This window comes from Drosophila subpulchrella, chromosome 3R (assembly GCF_014743375.2).
Source record: "Drosophila subpulchrella strain 33 F10 #4 breed RU33 chromosome 3R, RU_Dsub_v1.1 Primary Assembly, whole genome shotgun sequence".
Taxonomy (NCBI): Eukaryota; Metazoa; Arthropoda; class Insecta; order Diptera; family Drosophilidae; genus Drosophila; species Drosophila subpulchrella.
The window spans coordinates 13,727,724-13,748,593 of NC_050609.1; the positions used below are offsets into that span (position 1 = coordinate 13,727,724).

Here is a 20,870-nt window from a genome sequence, read left to right on the forward strand (position 1 = left end):
AAAATGGAGGTTACATAATTAGAAGTACAAATCTTGTCATAAAATATTTTTCCCCTTTTTATTTTATTCCAGGATATATTTTGTCTATTTACTAGAGTTGAAATGCCTGTAATAGCTTATTCAGTATTTCAAAGTCTACTCTATTTCGCATTTTTATTGACCAGTAAAATGTTGTCTCTTTTTTTGATGCTTTCGAGTGAGTACTGAAATTGTAGTTGAATTGCATTTTGTTATTAGTGAGCAAATGGCGAAATTGATTACGAGTGTCCAGCGTTGGTTTACCATCAGTGTGCTCATGGGATTTATGGTATTGCATATGTCCCTGATTATTATGCACTTTCGGTAGAGCATAAATGGAAACGAGTTTACAGAGTTAGCGGACCATAAAAACCCCAATCCCATTTTCCCGTTTAAATGAAATCAAATTTATTACTAATCCGCACAGCTTTCAATGCACTGATTTATAGCCTCACTTCTTGGGGGAATGACTGCGGAATCTGTCGTAGATCAGAACAATAGCTGCCCGTTTTTGGTTCTAATTCACTTTTACTAATACACCACTTTGCCGCCAACCCAGCCCATTAACCCCATCCATTAGCGCCGCGGCCTCCATTTAATAGCGAGCTGATGCCTCAGATTCTCCCGTTCTGCTGATGCAGATGCCGATGCACTTCCCCGCCAATCTTCACAATGCCGTGAACTGGAGTGCACTGGATGTGGATGTGGGGCTGAAAAAGACCTACAACAACGCACTCCAAAGAGTCACGGATCACGGTGCTTCAATCCCTTCTAAAACTCCCATAAAATTCCCACCCCCTCCACGAGTGCCGAAAAATGCAGCCGGAGTTGTGCAACATTTTAGTCATCCACTCCAAAATATATATTTATATGGGTATAAGAATAGAAAAGAGGTAAAAACCTCGTGAGCATTAAATAAGTAATACTACGTGTAGGTTTTATGCATTCTAAAAACCCAAAATAGCATGGTTGATATTTATTTTACAGAAAACTAAATCATCATTATATTATATGATTAGTTAGAATTTAAAATATGTAACAATAATTGATTTCTTTTCATAGAAATAGAATGTCTTTCGAAAAATTGAAGGTATGTTTTAAATTTTCTTTAAAATTCTATATTTTTTAAATGGCTTTTCTGGTCTTGAAAAATATCTAGAACGCCAGCACTGCCTGCCAACGCGGGAATGTCCCCATTGAAATGCTGCTTAAGCTGTTCATTAGCAGCGGAGTAATGGAGCAACAGCCTGACACAGATTTGCTTTGGCAAGTGGGGATTGCCCCCCGTTCACCCCTTTTCGATGCCGTATTCGATTCTATTCGATTCGATTCGGTTCGGTTCCGGGCGCCATAGTGTTCAGTTTTGTGGCCATGGCGACACGGCAGCCGGGGGTCATTAAAAACTTTTTACAAGCATTCAGCATCAGCATTAGCGCTGCTCGAGAGTGAAGTGTGTGTGCGGGATCTGGGCTGGGGATCTGATTCCTCCGCCGATTGCCATTGACAGGCAGCCGAGTGGATCCCTGGCCCCCTCGCCAAATCGTACCCCTTTTTCGCCTTTTCCCCGCCTGTGCGACACCTCGCCGCCGCTTAGAACCGCCTGTCAATCCTCTTTATTGCCCGGCACAGCACTCTCCACTTCCCACCCGCCGGATCTTTGCCACTTCGTCAATCAATTGGCGGCTGTGTATCGTTGCCCATTTTATTTGTATTTTATTATGCCAAAGTGTTGTTTCGAATGTCACTTCAAGCATCGATTGTTTGTATCTGCACTGGGAAAACAAGCACTTGGCTACAAAATGTGTGTCTTGTAAAAATATTTGACCAAATGTGCTTTTAGATGTGACGGGTATGCAAATAGCCCATTCAAAGCAGGAACTTAATTATTTTTAATTGGTTTTCATAAATAGAAATCAGAAATACTATTACCTAAGTCTTGTATTGGGTTTAATTTATATTATTTAACTCAAAAATAATATTTTTACACTTTTTATCTGTGTATAAGTATGGGTTTGTCGCACTCTTTCAATTTCGAAAGTTATTGGGAAAGGGAAAATACTTGGAGTTAGAGTCACATTCGAGGCACTTAATTGAGCAGCCGCAGCGGCGGACTTGGCAAAAAATAAGTGGAGCAGTCAATTGAGTTAGGGGTTCGAGTGTGGTGACAGTGCCCCATATATATGTCCTCCCAGATGCCCAGATACCACTTGAAAAGGGATGACAGCCCGGGGAGGGGGTGCTGACTGCGGAAGCCCGACAAATACTTCATTAAAGTGAACAAATGAAAGCCCTAAAGTGCGTTTCAATGGCCTCGAAATTTATTTGGTTCGGAAAATAGTTAAGATGCTGTGGAGAAGCCGTAAGATTTATTGATAGCACTTGAACAATATTTCTTGTAGTTTAAGATTCGTTGATATTAATAACTGTGGTACATCGGTTGATAATACTGACTTTGTAATGTTGATTTTAAACTTTAAATGCTATTGGGAGGGTAAGACCCCAAATAAGTTTTAAATATTTCTATATTGTTTGTTATCATCTCTAGAAAGATATCCTAAATATTTTTACCGATACTAATTATAAGCATATTTGATGGCTTTTTAACTTTCAACTTTGATGTTTTGCGACTAGTAAACATTTTCATTGGCCTTATAATTAGACTAAACAAGTTGTGGACTCACCCATGCTCAGCAGCAGAACGGCGAGGAGCAGCAGGAGGAATCTGGTGGGGAGAGTCCGGCAGACTGGTTTTCTCCGGCCATGGATCTGCCGAGGTCCCGTGTCCGTGGCCCTTTGGTGGCCCATTTCGGGGATTTCGCTCAAGTCGCCGGCTGACAAATCTCCGCAAAGTTGCAGCTCCAGCATTTCGAGGTGGCAAGTACGATTACTCTGCTTGTCGGCCAAATGTCTTGCATTTGCGGCAAAGACAATTTAATAAACACTTCAACGCCACACGCCGCACTTTCTGTTCCGTGGTATTTTCAATTGGAGTTCGGGGGTAAAAATGGGATTGGGACGGAGTATGCTAATTATTAATGCACGACTGGCAGCGATTCGGTTTTATTTGCGTTTGGCAAATTGGCTCATAAACAAAATGTCTGCGCGCCTTGGGAAAATTGTGCTAATAAGCAGCCGGATAATTAATAATTTGCCCGCTCCGCAGTTTTTCACTTTCACTCAAGCTGGCTTTCGATTGGCACTCGACGAATTTGCACATTTTGCTGATTGTTTATACATTCCGATTTCCGCCCGTTAATTGTTGCACGTCCCCGATGTTTTTCCTCTGGTCTTGATGTTTGTTTCTTTGATTTTAGACAACATCCATTTGCCATCAGCCGTGTACTTCACTTCGCGCACTCATAAATGGCCCTTGTGTCCAGCTGTTTTATTCCCCGGAAGTGCCTCTGCAAAGCGGAATGAATAACAAACAAACTTTAGTTATTGTGTAATTAAATAGAGCAGCCATAGGTCCCGTCCCCCGACCGCAAGTATTTGGCATGTAAACAAACTCTGGAAACCGAACGGAACCGAATCCGAATCTAAATATGAATTTTCCCGGGAGCGACAATCCGCGCCTACGACAAGTTGACAGCAGACTGAGGAGTTATCAGGACGGTCCCCAAGAACACACCCCGAAAGACATGAAAACTGAAGACCCATAGTGGTGAGACGTAGCGCTGCGTTAACATTTCCAAAATTAGCACGCTGGAAGGGCAGGCGGCGGCAGCATGTTGCTGGAACCGCAGCAACATGTTGCAGGCGGCGCCCTCGAAACATGAGTTCTTTTTATAAAACACAAGTGGAATAACATTTCTAAAATAAATATGCCAATAAAAATGTAATCCATAACTTGTCAAACTAATCTACAAATCAAGTCATAACAAAGCATAAACACTCTTGATTTTTATTTAAACTTAAACTTTGTATTGTATTGTATCTCCTAAATTAAAATAAAATGCATTTTAGATGTAATTTAATTTTTTTAAGTATTTTATATTTAAATTACATAGTGCTGTGTCTTTAGAAATGCGTTTAGTACTAATTAAACCAACCATAATATTTCAAGGTATTATAGGCATATGGTAAAAACTATTAGTACGTTTTTACTTGAATACTTTTTTTTTAACATTAGTTTGACCCTCAAAAATTATGACCTTAAGCAACTGTGATGAGACAAAAGAACATGTTTAGCGGAATAATAAATATCAACATAAAAATCTCTATCTGATTTTTTTACCGTGCACTGCCAAAGCCAATTCAAAAATGATAAACAATAACAAATCATGTGAAACAGATCCCGAAATGCAAACAAATCAAAAGCGGAGTTTAACTTAACGAGAACAAAGTGAGTTCTTTGTGAGTCGTATTTTTTGTTCCTGCTAATGAGGCTGTGCACAAGTGGCAGACTCTTGAGCCTCATGTGCACAATGCAGTACATGTGAGCTTAACCCTTTCAGGGCGACTGGAGGATGCGGCCACTTAACCCGTTACTGCAACTGTTTGTCCTCCGCCCTGCGGTCGCTGCCCCGGCGTTTTGTTTATTTAAGTTGCAATTACTTTTTGCCACCCCCATGCAACAAATTCCCCGGCTTTCATTGCTCGGTGTTTTGCAAGACTTTGGGGGGAGTTTGCTTTGGGTGGGGGTGTGAAGGTTGCCCCTGCATAAAGGAAAACACAACTAGATCCACTCAAGTGCAATGACATCATGGCAAGCATTCATAATGCTCATTAGCCGATCCCCCACAGCCCCTCCCCAACTCACCGCCCGGTGGCCATGTCAAAATGCCATTTTTATGTGGCACACGCGCTGCCTTCTTTCTGGCAGCTTATCGATGCTGCCACCATTTATATTCCCACTTCTATTGTGCACTTGAAAAAATACCGATTGAAATCCTTATTGCGTAGAGGAAAAAAGGGATAATTTCTATAAAAACTTTTCTTAATAATAATTTTTGAATAGTTAATAAATAACAGTTTACAACAGGACAGCTGAAAGGGTTTCCCCAAAGTTAGGATCATATTTACACTCAGGTAAAACCCATTATTTTTCGAGTGCACCCACTCGCCACTTGGTTTTTATGGCCGGCATGCAGCACACCTCAATTAATGCATACACATATATAGTGTAGAAGCGAAGGGCCCGAATAGAGCTATATAGAGCTATATGGAGCTATATGCCACAACAACATGCCCATGCACTTAGCAGTTTTATTGTATTGTATGTCTGGGTGTCGGGACAACTTCCACTTCCACTTCTTCGTTCACGGCAACCCCTTGACAAACGCAACACGTGCGATTTGAGAATTTTATAAAAGTGTTTATTGGCCTCCTCAAGATCGTGTTGTTGGCCCTGCTCCCCTTGGTTCCATTTTCTCCCCCTAAAATGGAATGGGAACACGCTGACATTGACGACGCTGACAAGTTTTTAGTGCTCTAATGAAAATTAAAACACATAAAAATGGCTGAGAAACCGCACAATTAAATGGGCGGATTGGCAGATGGGCAGGAAATTGGGGCGGTGAAGGGAGTAGGTCCCCTGAAACACATGGGTGTGTATTATATTGTTATGTGGCCCCAGCTGAGGACTATAAACGATTCGGGTACTCCAGTTTTACGGTGGATTCAAGGCCAGGTACTTCAACACGGCTAAATTGTCCACGGGGACAAGCGATTAAGAACTAATATAAATAATTGACATGGATATGTGTAGTTTGAGTCATATCATTTTTGGAGTAGAATTTGCTGTTATAATTTTTTTCAATGGTTTCAACTCTTTTTATAGAGTACATTTCATTAGTCAGACTTTTTTACAAAGACGTCCTAACTACAATGTACAATTAAACATTATTTAATAGCCAAGAATACCCACATCTCACTCAAAATATTGTTCAATGTAAATTAACAGTTCAAGAAAGCTAATGAATGCCATCATTGAGTTGTTATAAATACATTTTCGGTTTCGAAAATATTTGTTAGCAAGCACGGCCACATTTCGAGTTCAAAGGAAATCGTTTTAACTAAAAAGGCAGAGAGATCGCATGCCATCGGGTCCTTGGCGAAGGCCACAAGCACTCCACTCATAAGCCCGCAATGGTTTTGTCTGTACATTTGAAAGTTTCGGCTCGTATCTGTGTCACATTTGCTGGCAGCTCTCATCTCATTGTCATTGCACATTGTTGCTCTATTTAAAACAGACCCACACATGCAATCTAGCACCTTGTCAGTCCATTGTGGCAGACAATTTGGAATAGGTATTGGAGCTGCTGGCACACGTTGACATCGCACCACAGAGAGTCCTGTCTACACGGCAGCCACCGCCTAGTCCTCCCCTTCGTAGTCCTCTATTGCGCCGCCCTTTGTCAGACCGAAAAATGCAAATTTTCTTTGACATGGGCAAGTACAAGATAATAATTCTCTAACACATACCAACTGCCGAATGGGGAAGGGCTGCACTGAGAAAATAGCTACAATATTTACAATATTTAAATCAATATGAATATAACATTTTTAAAAACCTATAATTTTGAAACAAAGAAGTCATGTTGCATTGATTTATTTCTTCTTTGGCTTTAAAAAAAATTTTCCTAATTGAAAAATACAATATTTCAATATTGTAAAATTTAATAAACCAAACTATACCAGTAATTATTATGGAATGACATTGGTGTTCTTTCTCTGTTGAAGGATTAAAATATTTATTCTCATTATAAAATTTTAACACAATCCTGATTAAAATATTTAAAAAAATATAAACTAATTTTTTAAATATCATTTAAATTTTTACAGTTCTTTATGAGCTTTATATTTTTCAAAAACAATACAATATGGAATTTATTTTATTAGTTATAAAAAGATTTTATTGAATTTCTTATTATGTTTACTTCAGTGTTCTCCCACTTTCCCCGCCACCTCGCCCTTTCAAACTCTGACAATTTCCGGTTGCTGCGGAATGTATTCAGCCTCTGTGGCAGTTCTTCAGTATCTTTGAAACACACGAAGGCTTCCCAATTGAAATTTATGCGTTACCTTGGTGTCAATTAAAGGCGCTTATGTAGCTCTTTAATTTGCACGAAACATTCGAGGCTTTTTGTGGAGGATATCCAATGGCCGAGTGCAGTCGCCGATTATTGGTTGCTGTAATAGTAATGGCCATAACATGTAATGCAGATTCATGTATCCCGCAGATACATTTGTATCTGGAAATGCACATCCTTGGCACATTAATCGATTCGCCCGGCGGCCCAAGAGCGATTTCGCTTTGATTAGCGTTGCACAATTATACGGCGGCCGTAATCGAATGCAACTGCAACTGCATCGCTTGTGTGCGAAACCGAATCTGAATTTCAATCCGAATTAGACGGCAGTTGGACAATGGGACACTCGCAGGCGGAATGCAAATGCGACATGTTTCGCCCATCACTCCGCATTTGGGCCCAAAATGTGTGCGCACACACATGTATCTTGTATCTTCCATTTCCATCCATGACGATTAAGCCGCTGCCTTTGTTGTTTGTTTCAATAAATAAATTAACCATCAGGGATCACGGGCGGAAAAGCGGGAGTTATGGCAATAATGGCCATTCGCAAATATGTTAATGCGTCATAACGAGGGCAACATTTTTTAATTATGCACACTTTTAATGGCTTTAATTGCAGTTAAAGAGCTACAAAGTAGGGCTTTAATCGAAAGTGGCAAACGGCCTGGAAAAACTGAAAATGCAAAGGGTTAAAAAATGGAAAATGCCTAGCAAACAGCGGCGGATGTTCAGGTTGTGTTAAATGTTGATTTATGGCCAGGAAGAGCGGTGCACAATGCCTGCGAATTAAATTTCCATATTAATGCTCCTCGAACTGAACTATCGAGAAGGGCAGGTCTATTTAGCAGAGCTTCCTTTTCATCTTTTCGAAGCACCACAAAAATTCCATCAATCCGAGGTCCCCCTTCCTTCGGAACCTCTTCAAAACCAATACAAATTGGAGCACGGTAAAAAATATATTAGAGAAAAGATTTGAAAGGATTTTTATAGATAATTATCTATTATATATGTTTGACAGTCTAGCTAATATTAAAAGAACTTATAGATGTCATCATCTTTTAAATAAATTGAAATAAAGAATTTTATTAAATTTGCTTGACCTTTGACCTTTGATCGTATTTTTCTCTGTGTAATTCCGACTTTTTTTTCCCGGGCACTGACTATTTTTGGACACTGTCTGCCATTTTGCATGGGCGGCATAATAATCATTGACCTTTTTATGGCTGCCTCACGCGCCTTTTAATAAATTGAAAGCGCCGAAAATGTTTACTTCCTACAATTGAGGCCCCCAACAAAAGGGAAAATCAATGTTCCAATAAGTCAGCGGCAATAACCATTCAAGATGTCGTCATTCCCCGCACTTTTCCGCTTTCCCAGGCAACGCTGGCCTTTGAGGAATTTTGAGTGGGTCCCAGGGAGGAAGATACAATTGAATTTCAGTGTTGGCAATTTAATTTCTTTTGTTGTCAGCGGCATAAACATTGATGGAAGTGCGATGGAGATGGTACAAGGTGGGCGGTGGGCTTTGGGCGGTGTAAGGGGGAGGGTCAGGGGAAGCTGTGGCCACGCCCACACTTTATGTTACTGTTATTGTTGCTGGCATTTCGGTGACAGCAGGACAATGGCAAGAACACGCTGGGATATCCGGCATACAAAATTAAACAAACAATGACAAGACAAGAACTCGGCCGGGAAACTGCGTGCCAAGATGAGGAAAACTGACCCCGAAAGGTTAGAGAAAATGGGGGGGAGTGAAACAGTTTTCCTTTGCTTGAAGGGGGGGCGATGAGGGTATGGGCGTGTCTGCAGCTGCCACTGCGGAAGTGTAAGACACAGCAGGCGCTGCAACAATGTGTATGCCACATAATGACACATGGGCCGAAAGGGAAACGAAAGCCGAGCAAAAACCCAACCGAGCTCCAAGTAATATAAAAGCAATTTTCCCTAACATACACACAAACACACTGGAAAAAGAAAATGTTGTGGATGAAGGGGCGGGGTAGGGGGTGTAAAGCGGGGCAAGGTCACGCCTTGTTGACCAAAAATTCACTACAAATGAGTACCTATTGTGGCCGCTGTTGACACAGTGCGAGTCCGAGACTCTGGGCCACAAGAACTCGACTCAGTCTCACGGCAGACTGCACAGAAATGAACTTGATTTTCCAGTGAAAAAACCCAACGTTGCCAGCTGAGTCAAATACACGCAGAAAAAAGCTTAGTCAGTAAAAATATATTAAATCGGGCTTGATAACAAAATTCATACACATTAATATTTAATGTTAGATGTCTAAAAGTATGCAACATTATGTGTTAGGCTTAGATGTACAACGAATTCATTCGGAAAGAAGACTATCCTTTATTCATTGCATGCTTTTAGGGATTCAAAAAATTACATTTACGAATGATTTTATATCCCTGTTTGTGATTTTTTTAAAATTAGTTTCAAGATATGATATTCCCAATAAAAAATTGTATTTCATTAGAACCTTCATTATTTTAAATAAGAAGAGTTTAATTTCAGATGCCATCACAATCCTTAAAAATAGTCTACTGTTAATTTAGCTGTTTTCGACCGCAAGGTATATTTTCTACATGTTAACCAATGATTGCATTTTTCCTCAGTACATCTATTGTTACTCTGTGAAGGCCGAAGAAGCAGTTGATGACCTGACTTGTGGGCGGTGGCAGAACAATTGTTGTCGCTCGCTACACATTTCTGTGGCCGGGGCCGCTTGACCCAATAAGCCCGGGGTCGGATCCTGTTTGAAACAAGCGGAGAGCAAGCAGAAAGTACGGAAAAGCCAGCTGAAAAGCCAACTGAAAAGGCAGCCACTTCATGAACAACGGCTCGGCAATCTAAAGGCAACGTGGGCTGGCGAATTCCTTCACCACCTGCTGATGGCAGCCAGAAATATCATGCAAATGAGTCCCAATCAATCTAATCAGGATGCACAACCCCACTGAATATGTAAATAATTACGAGACGAATATTTACATATCCCATGGAGGAAGTCAAATCAATTTAAACGTATCGCAATTTCGGAGAAAACCCAGTACCCACTTGAGCAGCCCATTCAACTGATTTTCCAGGAACCTCTCGATTTGAAACAAACTTAATCACTGTCTGTGGGAATTGGGCACATGGAAGTGATCTGGTCTTTGCGTAATCTTAACATTTTGGTATTCCCGTGAGTTTTATAGGAGAGAAATAATTCAACTTGGAACATTGAGATATGTTGATGAATTCTAAACCTTATTCTTAAAGGTATTGCTAAGTTTTCTGTGAATTTAATATTTAACCCTTTGCCCTAAAGCATAGCCAAATTGCCTAGATAACAATGGGAAAGCCGAAAAAGTTTCCCGAATCTTTATTAGTTTTTCCACCTCCACGGGAACTTACTCTTCGATTTCGGGTCCTTGTCATGGAGAAGCCTAATGAGCGTCAGGCCGCCAATCTTATGACTTTTTGGGACCGTTCTCATCTGCCCAGTGTCGCCAACTGAACACTATATACACAACAACAATGGCGCCATTAGCGTCGTTGTCAGTCGCCACTTTCTCCCATTTTTTTACCCCACTCCCGCTGTCCTGGGCGGATGCTACGTTTCCGGGAAATTGTCGGAAATGGCATTTTCAAAACGAAGATTTTGTTAACCATCCCAGCGACCGTTCTCAGCCGTACATTGATATAACGACCCAGATGATGATGATGATGACAGATGGGGATGGGGTGGCCAGTTGCCTAGGCCAGCTGTTGTTTGTATAACTTTAGGCTCAGGTAAGACACCAATAGCAAACACCAAAAACCACACAAGCAGAAAAAAGTCAAATAACATTAACTTTCAAATGAAAGAGCCACCCTAAAAAACAAGAAATGGCAGAAAAAATAGTTTGATATAGAAACACAAAAAAAATTTCGAGAAAAATTGTTTATAAAATGTAGAAATTAAAGCATATACAAAAAATGTCTCAACCATTTTTGGTTTATGCTAGCATGGTTACTGAAAATCCAAACTGATTTTCTATTACTGGCTTTAAGTCGTGGCCAGGAAATGGCGAAAAAGACTCGCTTAGGCGGCTTTAAGAAGCCTGGCCTCTCGTCAGTCTGACCTCTGAACTCCGGGCCCTACACCCTGATCTCGACACTCGGACAGCCACTTGTCGTCTAATGCAATCACAGCAGCCAATGCAGTGGAGCTTTAAGTGCCAAAACACTTACTTAATGGAAATTACTCGAGAACCCTCCCCGCCACTCGACACGGCTCAGTACATCCATCGATAGGCGGTGGTTCCCAACTGGGGGCGAGCAATCTCGATGGGGCACTGGACGGGGATCGGAATCGGTAGCCACTTGAGTGTGTCATGTCCGCACGATTTTTGCTAAAAATCATTTAACGGCTGTGTGCCGGATATGCGAGACTTCCTTCAAATCCCGAACAACACTGGCAAACATCTACGAGTGTTGCACAGCGATAAAAAACTTCAAAGGTCTGTAATTTCATTTGGAAAGGAACATTATTATTGAAGACAACTGTCTCTTGTAACAACAAAAGGCTATTTTAAATGGGCTTCTTTGAAAATCAAATATATTTGGTATTGATTTATAAATCCATTTACAGTTTCCGTTTTTTTTTGTATTGTTAAACAATTACAATAAATATGCATTTTATTAAAAGGTTTGTTAGGATATGAAATATGTTTTTTAATTCTAACCTACCTACAATAAAAAGATAATGTTGCTATAATATTTTTAATAATTTTTGTTACTGATTTCGCTCAGTGTCGCCTGGCAGATGCGAATTTCTGCCAATTGATTGAAGCCAGAACACAGGACTGCTTGAATTTTTCACTTGCTCGTTTTCGCCACTAATGTCACCAGCACGTAATGCGAACGTGTAGAGCCCAGCCCGGCCCACTGTACTTTTCCATTTTCCGCCCACTCTGCCAAAGTGTGTGTGTGTGCGTGTGTGCTTAGCAATTTCAAAATTGTTGTGTTCAATCAGAGCCGTTTTGCCAGGGACTTTGGAAAGCAGCAGCATCTAAACTCACACTCAACCATCAACCCACACATCGCATCGAATCGTCGTCGCCGTCAACATCTCTGGAGAAAGGGGGCGAGAAATGCGGGGAGAAATGCAAGGAGAAAGTGAGATGGAGAGGAGAAGGCACGTTATCGATGCTTGAGCAAAGCTTGTTGAACTGCGAGTCCGGCAGTTGATGTCCAAAGTTCAGATGGTCGGACTTTTGGTCTGTTTGCCATGCAATCGTGGGGCATGTTTGATGTTTATTGGAATCTGTGTCCGCAGCTCTCCTGTGGTTCACATCCAAAACCGATCAAGGAGGCGACTTTGAAAAGTACCCAAAGATAAAAGCATCTCTCAAGAAAAAGTTTAAAAATAGAGAAAATTGTTGTTCTGCGTAGTAAACAAATAAAAAATGTATTGAGTGAAAACAAATCTTTCAAGGTTAAATATAAAAATGTTGATACAACTTTAAATCTTTTTTTCCTCCCACAAATTACAAAAGCATTGCGTTCTTAAAAAAGCGAATAATATTACCAACCACTCTTTTTTTCCCCGCCCAAAATGCATTCATGGCAACATAATGGTCAAACTCCCATTAGTATATCACTTTAAAATATATGCACAACCCATTGACCTAAAAACACAGTGACACACTGTGAAATATACGAAAAGGTTACACGCAAAATGCATAAGAAAGCGCCAAAAACTTTGTGCATAAATAAAAATTGAGAAACACGCAAAAGGATGGGAAGTTGGGCAAGGAAGAAAATTGTTTGAAAGGAGGGAAGGTCCCAGGTCAGGTCAAAGATAATAATAATAAAAAACCGCTCAAACATGTTGCCAAAAAGAAGGAATAAAGAAATGAAAACACAAGCAACAACAGCAATAACTGGAAAAACAAAAGAAAGCAAAAGAAAGTGCGAAGGAAGAAACTTGAAATCTTTCTTCTTGGCCGTTTTGAGAATTTTTTATTTCATTTTGCGTGGAGTTGAGTGAGTTAGCGTTGGCATTTGTCAGTTGCTAGCTGTCAGCGCTCACTTCCTGCCACGCCCCCTTTGGCCATCACCCCCTTTCGCAACATTTAACCCCTCCTCTCCTTCTGTATCCTTCAGGGGGTGTGAGTGCCCCACAGAGTCTGCAACTTGCCGCAACTTTTAATAAACTTGGCAAGCAGTTTTTTTCTTTCAACCAACCATTTTGTTTCGCTGGTTCAAAGGTTACGCACACACACACACTCTCCCTGATTTATATAGATACCTAAAAGGGGGCAACGGACAGAGAAAAGAAACCTCTGGCAAAGGGAAACTTTTACAACCAAACTCAAATTGAAGCAGTTAAATGGCGTATTGTTTTGCAAAATACTTGACCAGGGAGTGAGAAGTTTTGACCAACAAATTGTCAAGTTTTATGCCCGACCATTTGGTGAGATTTCATTTTGATGTCTTGCCAGTGTTTTCATGCGATTTTTATTGCCTCCCTGTGCGTTAGCGTCTTGATCAGGAATCACGAAATGCAAATGGAAATGGCAATGGCATCCTTAGGGCTTTTAAGGAGCGACGGGGGCAGGGGGAGGGGCAGCAGCGGAGGGAAGCCACATTATTAATGCTGCCGCTTCTGCATTAGACGCTAATTAGTGGCAGCTACAAAAACAACGCCTCGCAAATTAGTGTTGCATAACTCCAGGCGCTGCAAGTGAAATATTTGCACATTTGCGAAAGCAAGCCGCCAAGTTGTTGCAGACACATGCTCGCCGGCGCGTGTGTGTGTCCGTCAAACACGCCGTGTACACTATACACCCACAGGCAGACGCATTTAATAACACTGAGAGAAATGATCGAGATCTGGGAGAAGTCGGAAAGATAGGTTATTAAAGTCAACAGTTACAATGTATTACTCTATATTTCAATATTTAGATCTCAAAGAAAATATTTAGATATTTCTCGGAATCTACATTAATTCTCTAAAACAATAGTTTTTTAAAACATTTTGAGTCAAACAATTTTTAACATTATGTGATATGGAAATATAAGGTGGTCACAACAGACCGTTTTCCCTTAGGCTAAGTAACTGGGTATAAGGATTGTATACACCTAAGCAATAATTCATGAATTTATATATTTAATAAGTTTATGCAAACATGACTTTTTAAAAATGGTTGGTAAAAAATCATAAGCCATAAGGCCTTAAATACTTTGCTTTAAATATTCAAAATATAACATTAAAGATAGCATCTACAAATTATATTTGATCCATTTTTTTCCTTTTATTATAGCCGTTTCCTAAAATTTCAGGGAATATTTTCTATACTTTCCATCTTTGTATTTTCTCTCAGTGTTTTCTGTGTTTAGTTACTGCTACTGATGTGGCAGCCGATGCTTTGCTGTGGGTGTTTTTGCTTTGCTGCGGTTAGGGCTGCCAAAACTTTCAAATGAGACCCGCCTGCCGTTGCAATTATGTTCAAAACAGCATTACACCTTCACCACGCATTTGCATTTGCACCCCGCCGTGGCGCACAGTTCGTTGCACTAATTAAAGAAAATTCCACCGCAGAGCATCGAAGTATGCCGGGTGACTACGGGGCGAATGCGCAATCCACCTCAACAATAGCTCAAACATTTGCATAAATTGTTGCAACGAACACAACTAAAAGTAATCTGTTTTGTCTTGCGGTTGCTCAAATATTTGCACAGTATTTTCAAGCGGAAAAAAATAGTAGAAACCGACAGATAACTAAACCAAAACTAAATGTAGAACCCCGGCAAAGATGGAGAACAGGCAGTCGACATGGTCCATTCATTATTCATACACTCCCGGCTGATTTATTTATAACATATTTAATTTGCCCCTGTCTGCGTCTCTGGGGGCCAGCTGTTGCTTTTATGTGGGCATAAATTAAAAAGAAGTGCAAATTTAATGAATTTTACAAGGATACAAGCCCACACCTATCCGAAGGATTTTCTGCCCGTGTAATTAAGCCCATTTTATGATGCTATTTTCGTAGAAAAAGGTATGATGCTTTCGTAAGGGACTTGGCAAACAAATATCCCATACTATATTTTACTATATCACCCCTTGAGATTGCTCCTTGAAAAAAGGTAAATTTGTCTGATTCCAAATATTTAATTTATATTACATCTGTCATTTTTAGTGCCTCTTCTGGTATGCCTAATAAAAATGATCTTAGCAACATTACATTAAAACCCTCTACAGGGGTATCCAAGCCCTCGACCAAAAATGTATGCTCTTCACTTACTTTTTGTACTTCTTAAAAATGCTGCCATTAGCATACATATTTGATATGCAGAAGTATGTGCATATGTCTAGACGATGGCACTTTAATAAGCAACCATCACCACAGCAGAGCCCCATTTGATTCCATTTCAGTTTTTCCAAGTGGGTAACCCACTTGCCTCCTGGAGGAATGTCTTTGATGTCATGGGGTTGGGTCAATGAAACTCTCGGCGGGGGATAAAAGGACTTTTTCAAGTACTGACAACGACTAGCAGATGGGTCACAAGTTCAACACTCGACGAAAGAATCAACTACCGCCATTCAACTGCTTGGCTTTCATTTAATAATTCACTTTCATTAGCGAGGAGTGAAATAAAACTGTACGACCGCAACTTAATGAGAGCACCACCACCCACTTGCCCACTTTCGCGCTTTCCCACTTTTCATCTGCCGAGTGCCACGCCCCGCTCATTAAAAATAACCAAAATGTTGGGAACCGCAGAAGCCAGATGACGACAACAACAGAGCCCTACTGCAAATAGGGCCAACAACACGTGAAAAGCGGCCAAAAAGGCAGCCGGCAAAAGGAGCTATCTCCCACCATTCTGCGAGTATATCTCCCCGACTTCCTGTTCACGTTACAGCTATCAACGCTAATGACAAAAGCGCGCAAAGTTTGCATTTACTTGGAAAGTGAAAGGACACTAAACATGCCCACAGGGTGTGTCCGGCACAAAAATCACAAAAGAGCATAAAATTAGCGAGCGATGTCGCCGCACTCCTCGTCCTTCCCTGTTTATCCCCCTGGAGCGAGCAGGACTCTGTGTCCTTGCACAGCAAAAAAAAAAATTTGTAAAATCAACATTTTAAAGTTAGCCAAGCAGAATTGTTCTTAAACCAGGATTCATTGTTTATTTGATCAAATAAGCTTTGGTATTTATTATACTTATTTATTTAAGAATTATTTTATACTCTTAGGAAAAGCTCAACACCAAACCTTAAACTGCACTAAAGTATGCTATTACATTTGTAAGAATCCAATGAAAAATACTATCTTAAACTATATTTGAAGCTTTACATTTTTTAAATAAAAGCAAGCAACCACTGTAATAAAATATTATACCATCATTATTGGATTACATAAGGATCTATATATTATCATTTAATATTTAAGGATCTAAAATTAGTTAGGCAACATTTAAAGAAAAAAAGATATATCTTGTTGAATACCATAAGGGAGAATTGTATCTCGATATATCTTAACTAATTTCACTTTAATAACAACAGAAAATTAGAAATGAAAACATAGGCATTGGCTTAGAGCATAACTTTTTTTTACTTTAATAACTTTACTTTAGTAATAATAAAAACTTTACGAAGGAAAAATGTTGAGGACTTAAACAATGTTTATTTAATTTTTTTATTTTTATTTTTCCTAGTGTACCTTGTTTTAAATTTCCCCCAAACAAAGACCGTTGGAGGGGTGGTCACGGAGCTGGAAAACAAGGATTGGGGACAGAGACAGTGGCGAAGTCCGAGTCGGTGGCTCTTTCCTCCCAGCACTCCCATGATGAATTCATGCCATCATTTTGCTTGTAACAAAACTTGTGATTGTTGCTGTTGTTTCGCCGCTGTGTATGTTGCTGTTGCTCTTTTTTTCGGTGGTTACTGTGTCCTGATTTTTCATCCTCTATACCAGCTACCGAGCTACCCACCAACCAACCAACCAGCCAACCAACCATCCATCCATCCATCGCACTTACACGAGTTGGTCATTAGCTACGCCTGCCAGCAAATTATTTGGCTGGGTGCGGCGATGTCCAACCATATTGTTGCTGTGGTCCTTGTCATTGTGGTTGTTGTAGGCGGTTATGATAAACATCAGTGCAGCATCGTACTGCGAGGGGGATTCTTGGGGGTTTGGGGTCCTGGGATCTGAAATTGGAAATCCGGAGTGGGCTCTCCGCAGTGGAGCGTGAGTTTCGCGTGCGTTTAATTTTACAGATGGGCCTGGCTTGAGGTTTGTTACACAATTTTCATGTCAAGTACTTAAAATTGTTGCTGGCCAAATCATCGGGGAGTCGTTTGGGTGCACAGAAAAAAATACAATAAAGGTTATGCATGATTAAGATCAAATTTAAAATATGAACATCTCCTAAAGTTCAGATATTCGTAAAGTTATTTAAGCTATTTGGTTTTTAAATACAGTTTCTTTCTCAAAAAGTATTTTCTCAGTGTATTTAAAAATAGGAGCCGCCAGACAAATTGCGTTAGCCATGCAACATGCTAAAAAATTAACGCAATTTTTTCATATTTTATTCAGTTAATGCGAGGGGAGTGGTTTCTTGGCAAATTAGGCGAATTAGCGGGTGGTAGGGCGTCTGCCTTTATTCAGATACGAATTTATTTCTGTCGGCTCTTTCATGATTTATTAGACTTTCTCTGTTTGCTGTCCGCCACAAAAATAAATCTTATCTCCCCCTTAAAGCCAAACTTTAAGTTCCCATCGAGTAGTACTCATAAAATAAGTGACTAAAGTCGATTAGCATTTTAATGAGTTATTTCCCTGGGCAGACAGATAACATTATATACGAATTCTATATTAGGGCAATGCAATTTCATGGGCATTACACATACGCAAGGTAAGCCCGATTGGATCGAATATTAAATTGTATTGACTAACGATTTTTTCTGGCCGCCGCCGCCGCCACTTCTATAAAAATGTAAATTTTTCTTTTATTGTTCCGAGATTTATTAGACGAAATGTATGTGTCCCAAAAACTCGGAAAACTGCTGATTTGCAGGGATTATTCGGCCAGCAAATGTCGAGGCCATATATCTGTGTGCTGAATATATATATATTCTATATGCAGGCGGAATCGGTGGTTTTATGTCGCACCCCACGTGGCACAGTTTTTATGCCTTTGTGCAAAATTTATGATCGTTGCTAACTGTTTTTATGATTCTATTTTGATGATTGTTTTGGTTTTTTCGGTTTTTCCGGGACTAAGCTCCTGGCTCAGATTCCGCACCGTTTTTCCCGTACGTCGTCCAGTGAAAACATAAATAAAATTTCACTCTGCTGGCGGTGTCAGATTTGCATTGTCTCGTCGCGTTGCTAGGGATTTGGGGCTTTGAGCATGTGTCTGGAAATAGATCACAACTCAATCGATTTTCCGCGACCGGGTAAACAATAAAATAAACGTTATAACAAGCATAATAGAAATGTTAACAACGGCACGTACTAATCAAGAGGCGTTTCCGAGTGGGAAAATGGGAAACGGGGCGTGGCTCCGACAAAAATGCCGACAGGCTGTCTATCAGTCCCTAAAAAGGCCGATAAATTGACAGATTCCCCACTTTGGTATGCCAGCAATGTAGTCTGGAAATTGCATAAAGGCATGATTTAATGAATTTCCGGCAATAAAATAATTTAATTTTGGCCTAGTCGGCGGGGCGAGTAGCTGGCTCATCATTAAGAACGTCAAGAGGCTTTCAAAAAATCCAAAAACGAGAGAAAAAAGTGCGCAAATCTCCGCATAATTTAATAACGTCAAAGTTGGGCACGGGTGCCTCTGCTCCATTGCTTTTTGGGCCAAGGTGGTTGGGCTGCGTGTCGCATAATAAAATGCCGGGATGGCTGACAGGAAGAAGACGCCTTTTGGCCGGGATTTTCTTGGCTCCGCTTACATGGCAGCCGGGCTAATCTATGAGATGTGCTGGCTGCCACCTAAGCCGGCAGCTTTGATATTTCAGCATTAGCCCCATTAAAGTCAACATTATGAATTTTAATTTCGTGCACTTTATGAGAGTAAGGGTGCACTCAGCCGAAAAATAATGATGTTCAAGTTGAACATAAAATATTTTTAATGAGCTAATACATTTTAGACTGTTTATTTTATTTTATAAAAATCTCTTTAAATTGGAATTTTGTTGGAGAATATTTCAAAAGAACACCCATTTTTGGGTGTATTTCCCCCGAAAATAAGCCTTAAATTTCTTCATAATTTTTCTCTCTGCAGCGGTGTGTCAGCCTCAATTAAGTGCGAGGACGTGCCCAGGACGAAGATAGCTTTCAGGACTGCCAGGGCTTCCTGCATTTGTCAGATGCTGCTAATGCCACTCCCACTGCATTGGCAGTGAAAACAAAGCCACAGATAAAAGTTGGGCGGCATCCAGGGGCGGCGGCAAAGGGGCCAACCCGGGGGGGGGGGAATGTCAAGCAGAGTCTCGGCAATCGCCTTACAAGTGCAATGTCAATTTGTGCACAAAGGGATAATAAGGATTTATGTCAAATGCTGGCGCTGTTTGAGTTTTGCCAATATTTTCACAGATGACTGCACTTTCCTCAAGTGAAAATAAAACGCGGCTTAAGCAGCAGTCACAAAAATAAAAAAAGAAACCAAGAGATTCTGCGAAAACACAGTCTAGAGAGGCTTGTGTTTCATCTCAGACGGCACTGGAAAAAAAAATCGTAAGTAATTACATATTTTCTAAACGTTAATACTTAGCTTTTGCAATTTGAAACATAATATTTTCTAAAATACATAAAATAATAATAGATAATAATAGACATATTATAAGAAGGTCTTGCAGATTAACTTGCACAAAAAAAGTTAGGAGTGGGTGCATAGCTAAAATATAAATATTAAACCTTTTAAGGCTCAAAGTTAGGCGATTGAACTTTGCACTCAGCCACCTAATGGCTACTTAACTTATTAATTTCCTGGATTAACAACAACCTCTTCACAAGCAGCTCTCATTAAAACTGCATAAATACACCAGCCAAGCTATCAGAAAGCAATTTCGCCAATAGCTAGACCCGAAAACCGCCCTCAAAACTCACTTGAAAAGTTGTGAACTTTCCACCGGCGGCAGCAGCAACAACAACAACAACAGCAGGAGCAGTAAGGATACACTAAGGATACAACAACAATGGACCGAACAAGTCCAACTTTTCAAGTAGAGAGCTCAGAAAGTGCGCTTTGATGCTTTTACAAGTTTTTAGTGATTTTTTTATGTAGCCTGCTTTTTGGGGCTAACACACACACTCGCACACCCACACTTCGGATCTCAAACACACAGACAGTCGGGGGAACACCGAAAGCAATCAGTTTGCGGTACACAATGTGGAAAAGGGGATTCCCCCGCCCTGATAGAAATCATGCTGAGTTGTGAAACGTAAAATTGAATTTACTCTGCCGCATTCCCACATTACCCCACTTCCACGCCCACTCACACCGAGATTTTCCATGTGGCCGACAGTTTTTCACGCTTTTCACCACCAATTGTGAGCGGGACAAAAGTCTGCTGACTGCGTCGGCCCGTTCCAGTCATAAATCATTGGGCATTTACCATATGCAAGAGGCTCGCTTTTGGTATCACTAAACCCGGCATTAAACTCGGCTTTGACTTTCCTTTACCAAAGATATAACATATACAGCGGAGTACAAAATAATAATAGTTGTCTCTAGAAAACTATAAAAGTTCAGGAACTAATATCTTTCATTTCTATTATTAAAACTATGTAAAGGTCATTTTTTAATTCTTAGAAAAAATA

The 20,870-nt window shown here is 40.3% G+C and overlaps 1 protein-coding gene across 1 annotated transcript in view; it reads right to left on the reverse strand.

Moving 5' to 3' along the window:
- The window catches only part of LOC119563262, a 50,988-nt gene that overhangs the window by 27,072 nt on the left and 3,046 nt on the right, over window positions 1–20,870 (reverse strand). Inside the window, exon 2 of the mRNA XM_037876576.1 lies at window positions 2,700–3,422. Coding sequence (XP_037732504.1) covers window positions 2,700–2,883 — 184 coding nt within the window. The 5' untranslated portion in view covers window positions 2,884–3,422. The remainder of the gene's footprint in view (window positions 1–2,699; window positions 3,423–20,870) is intronic.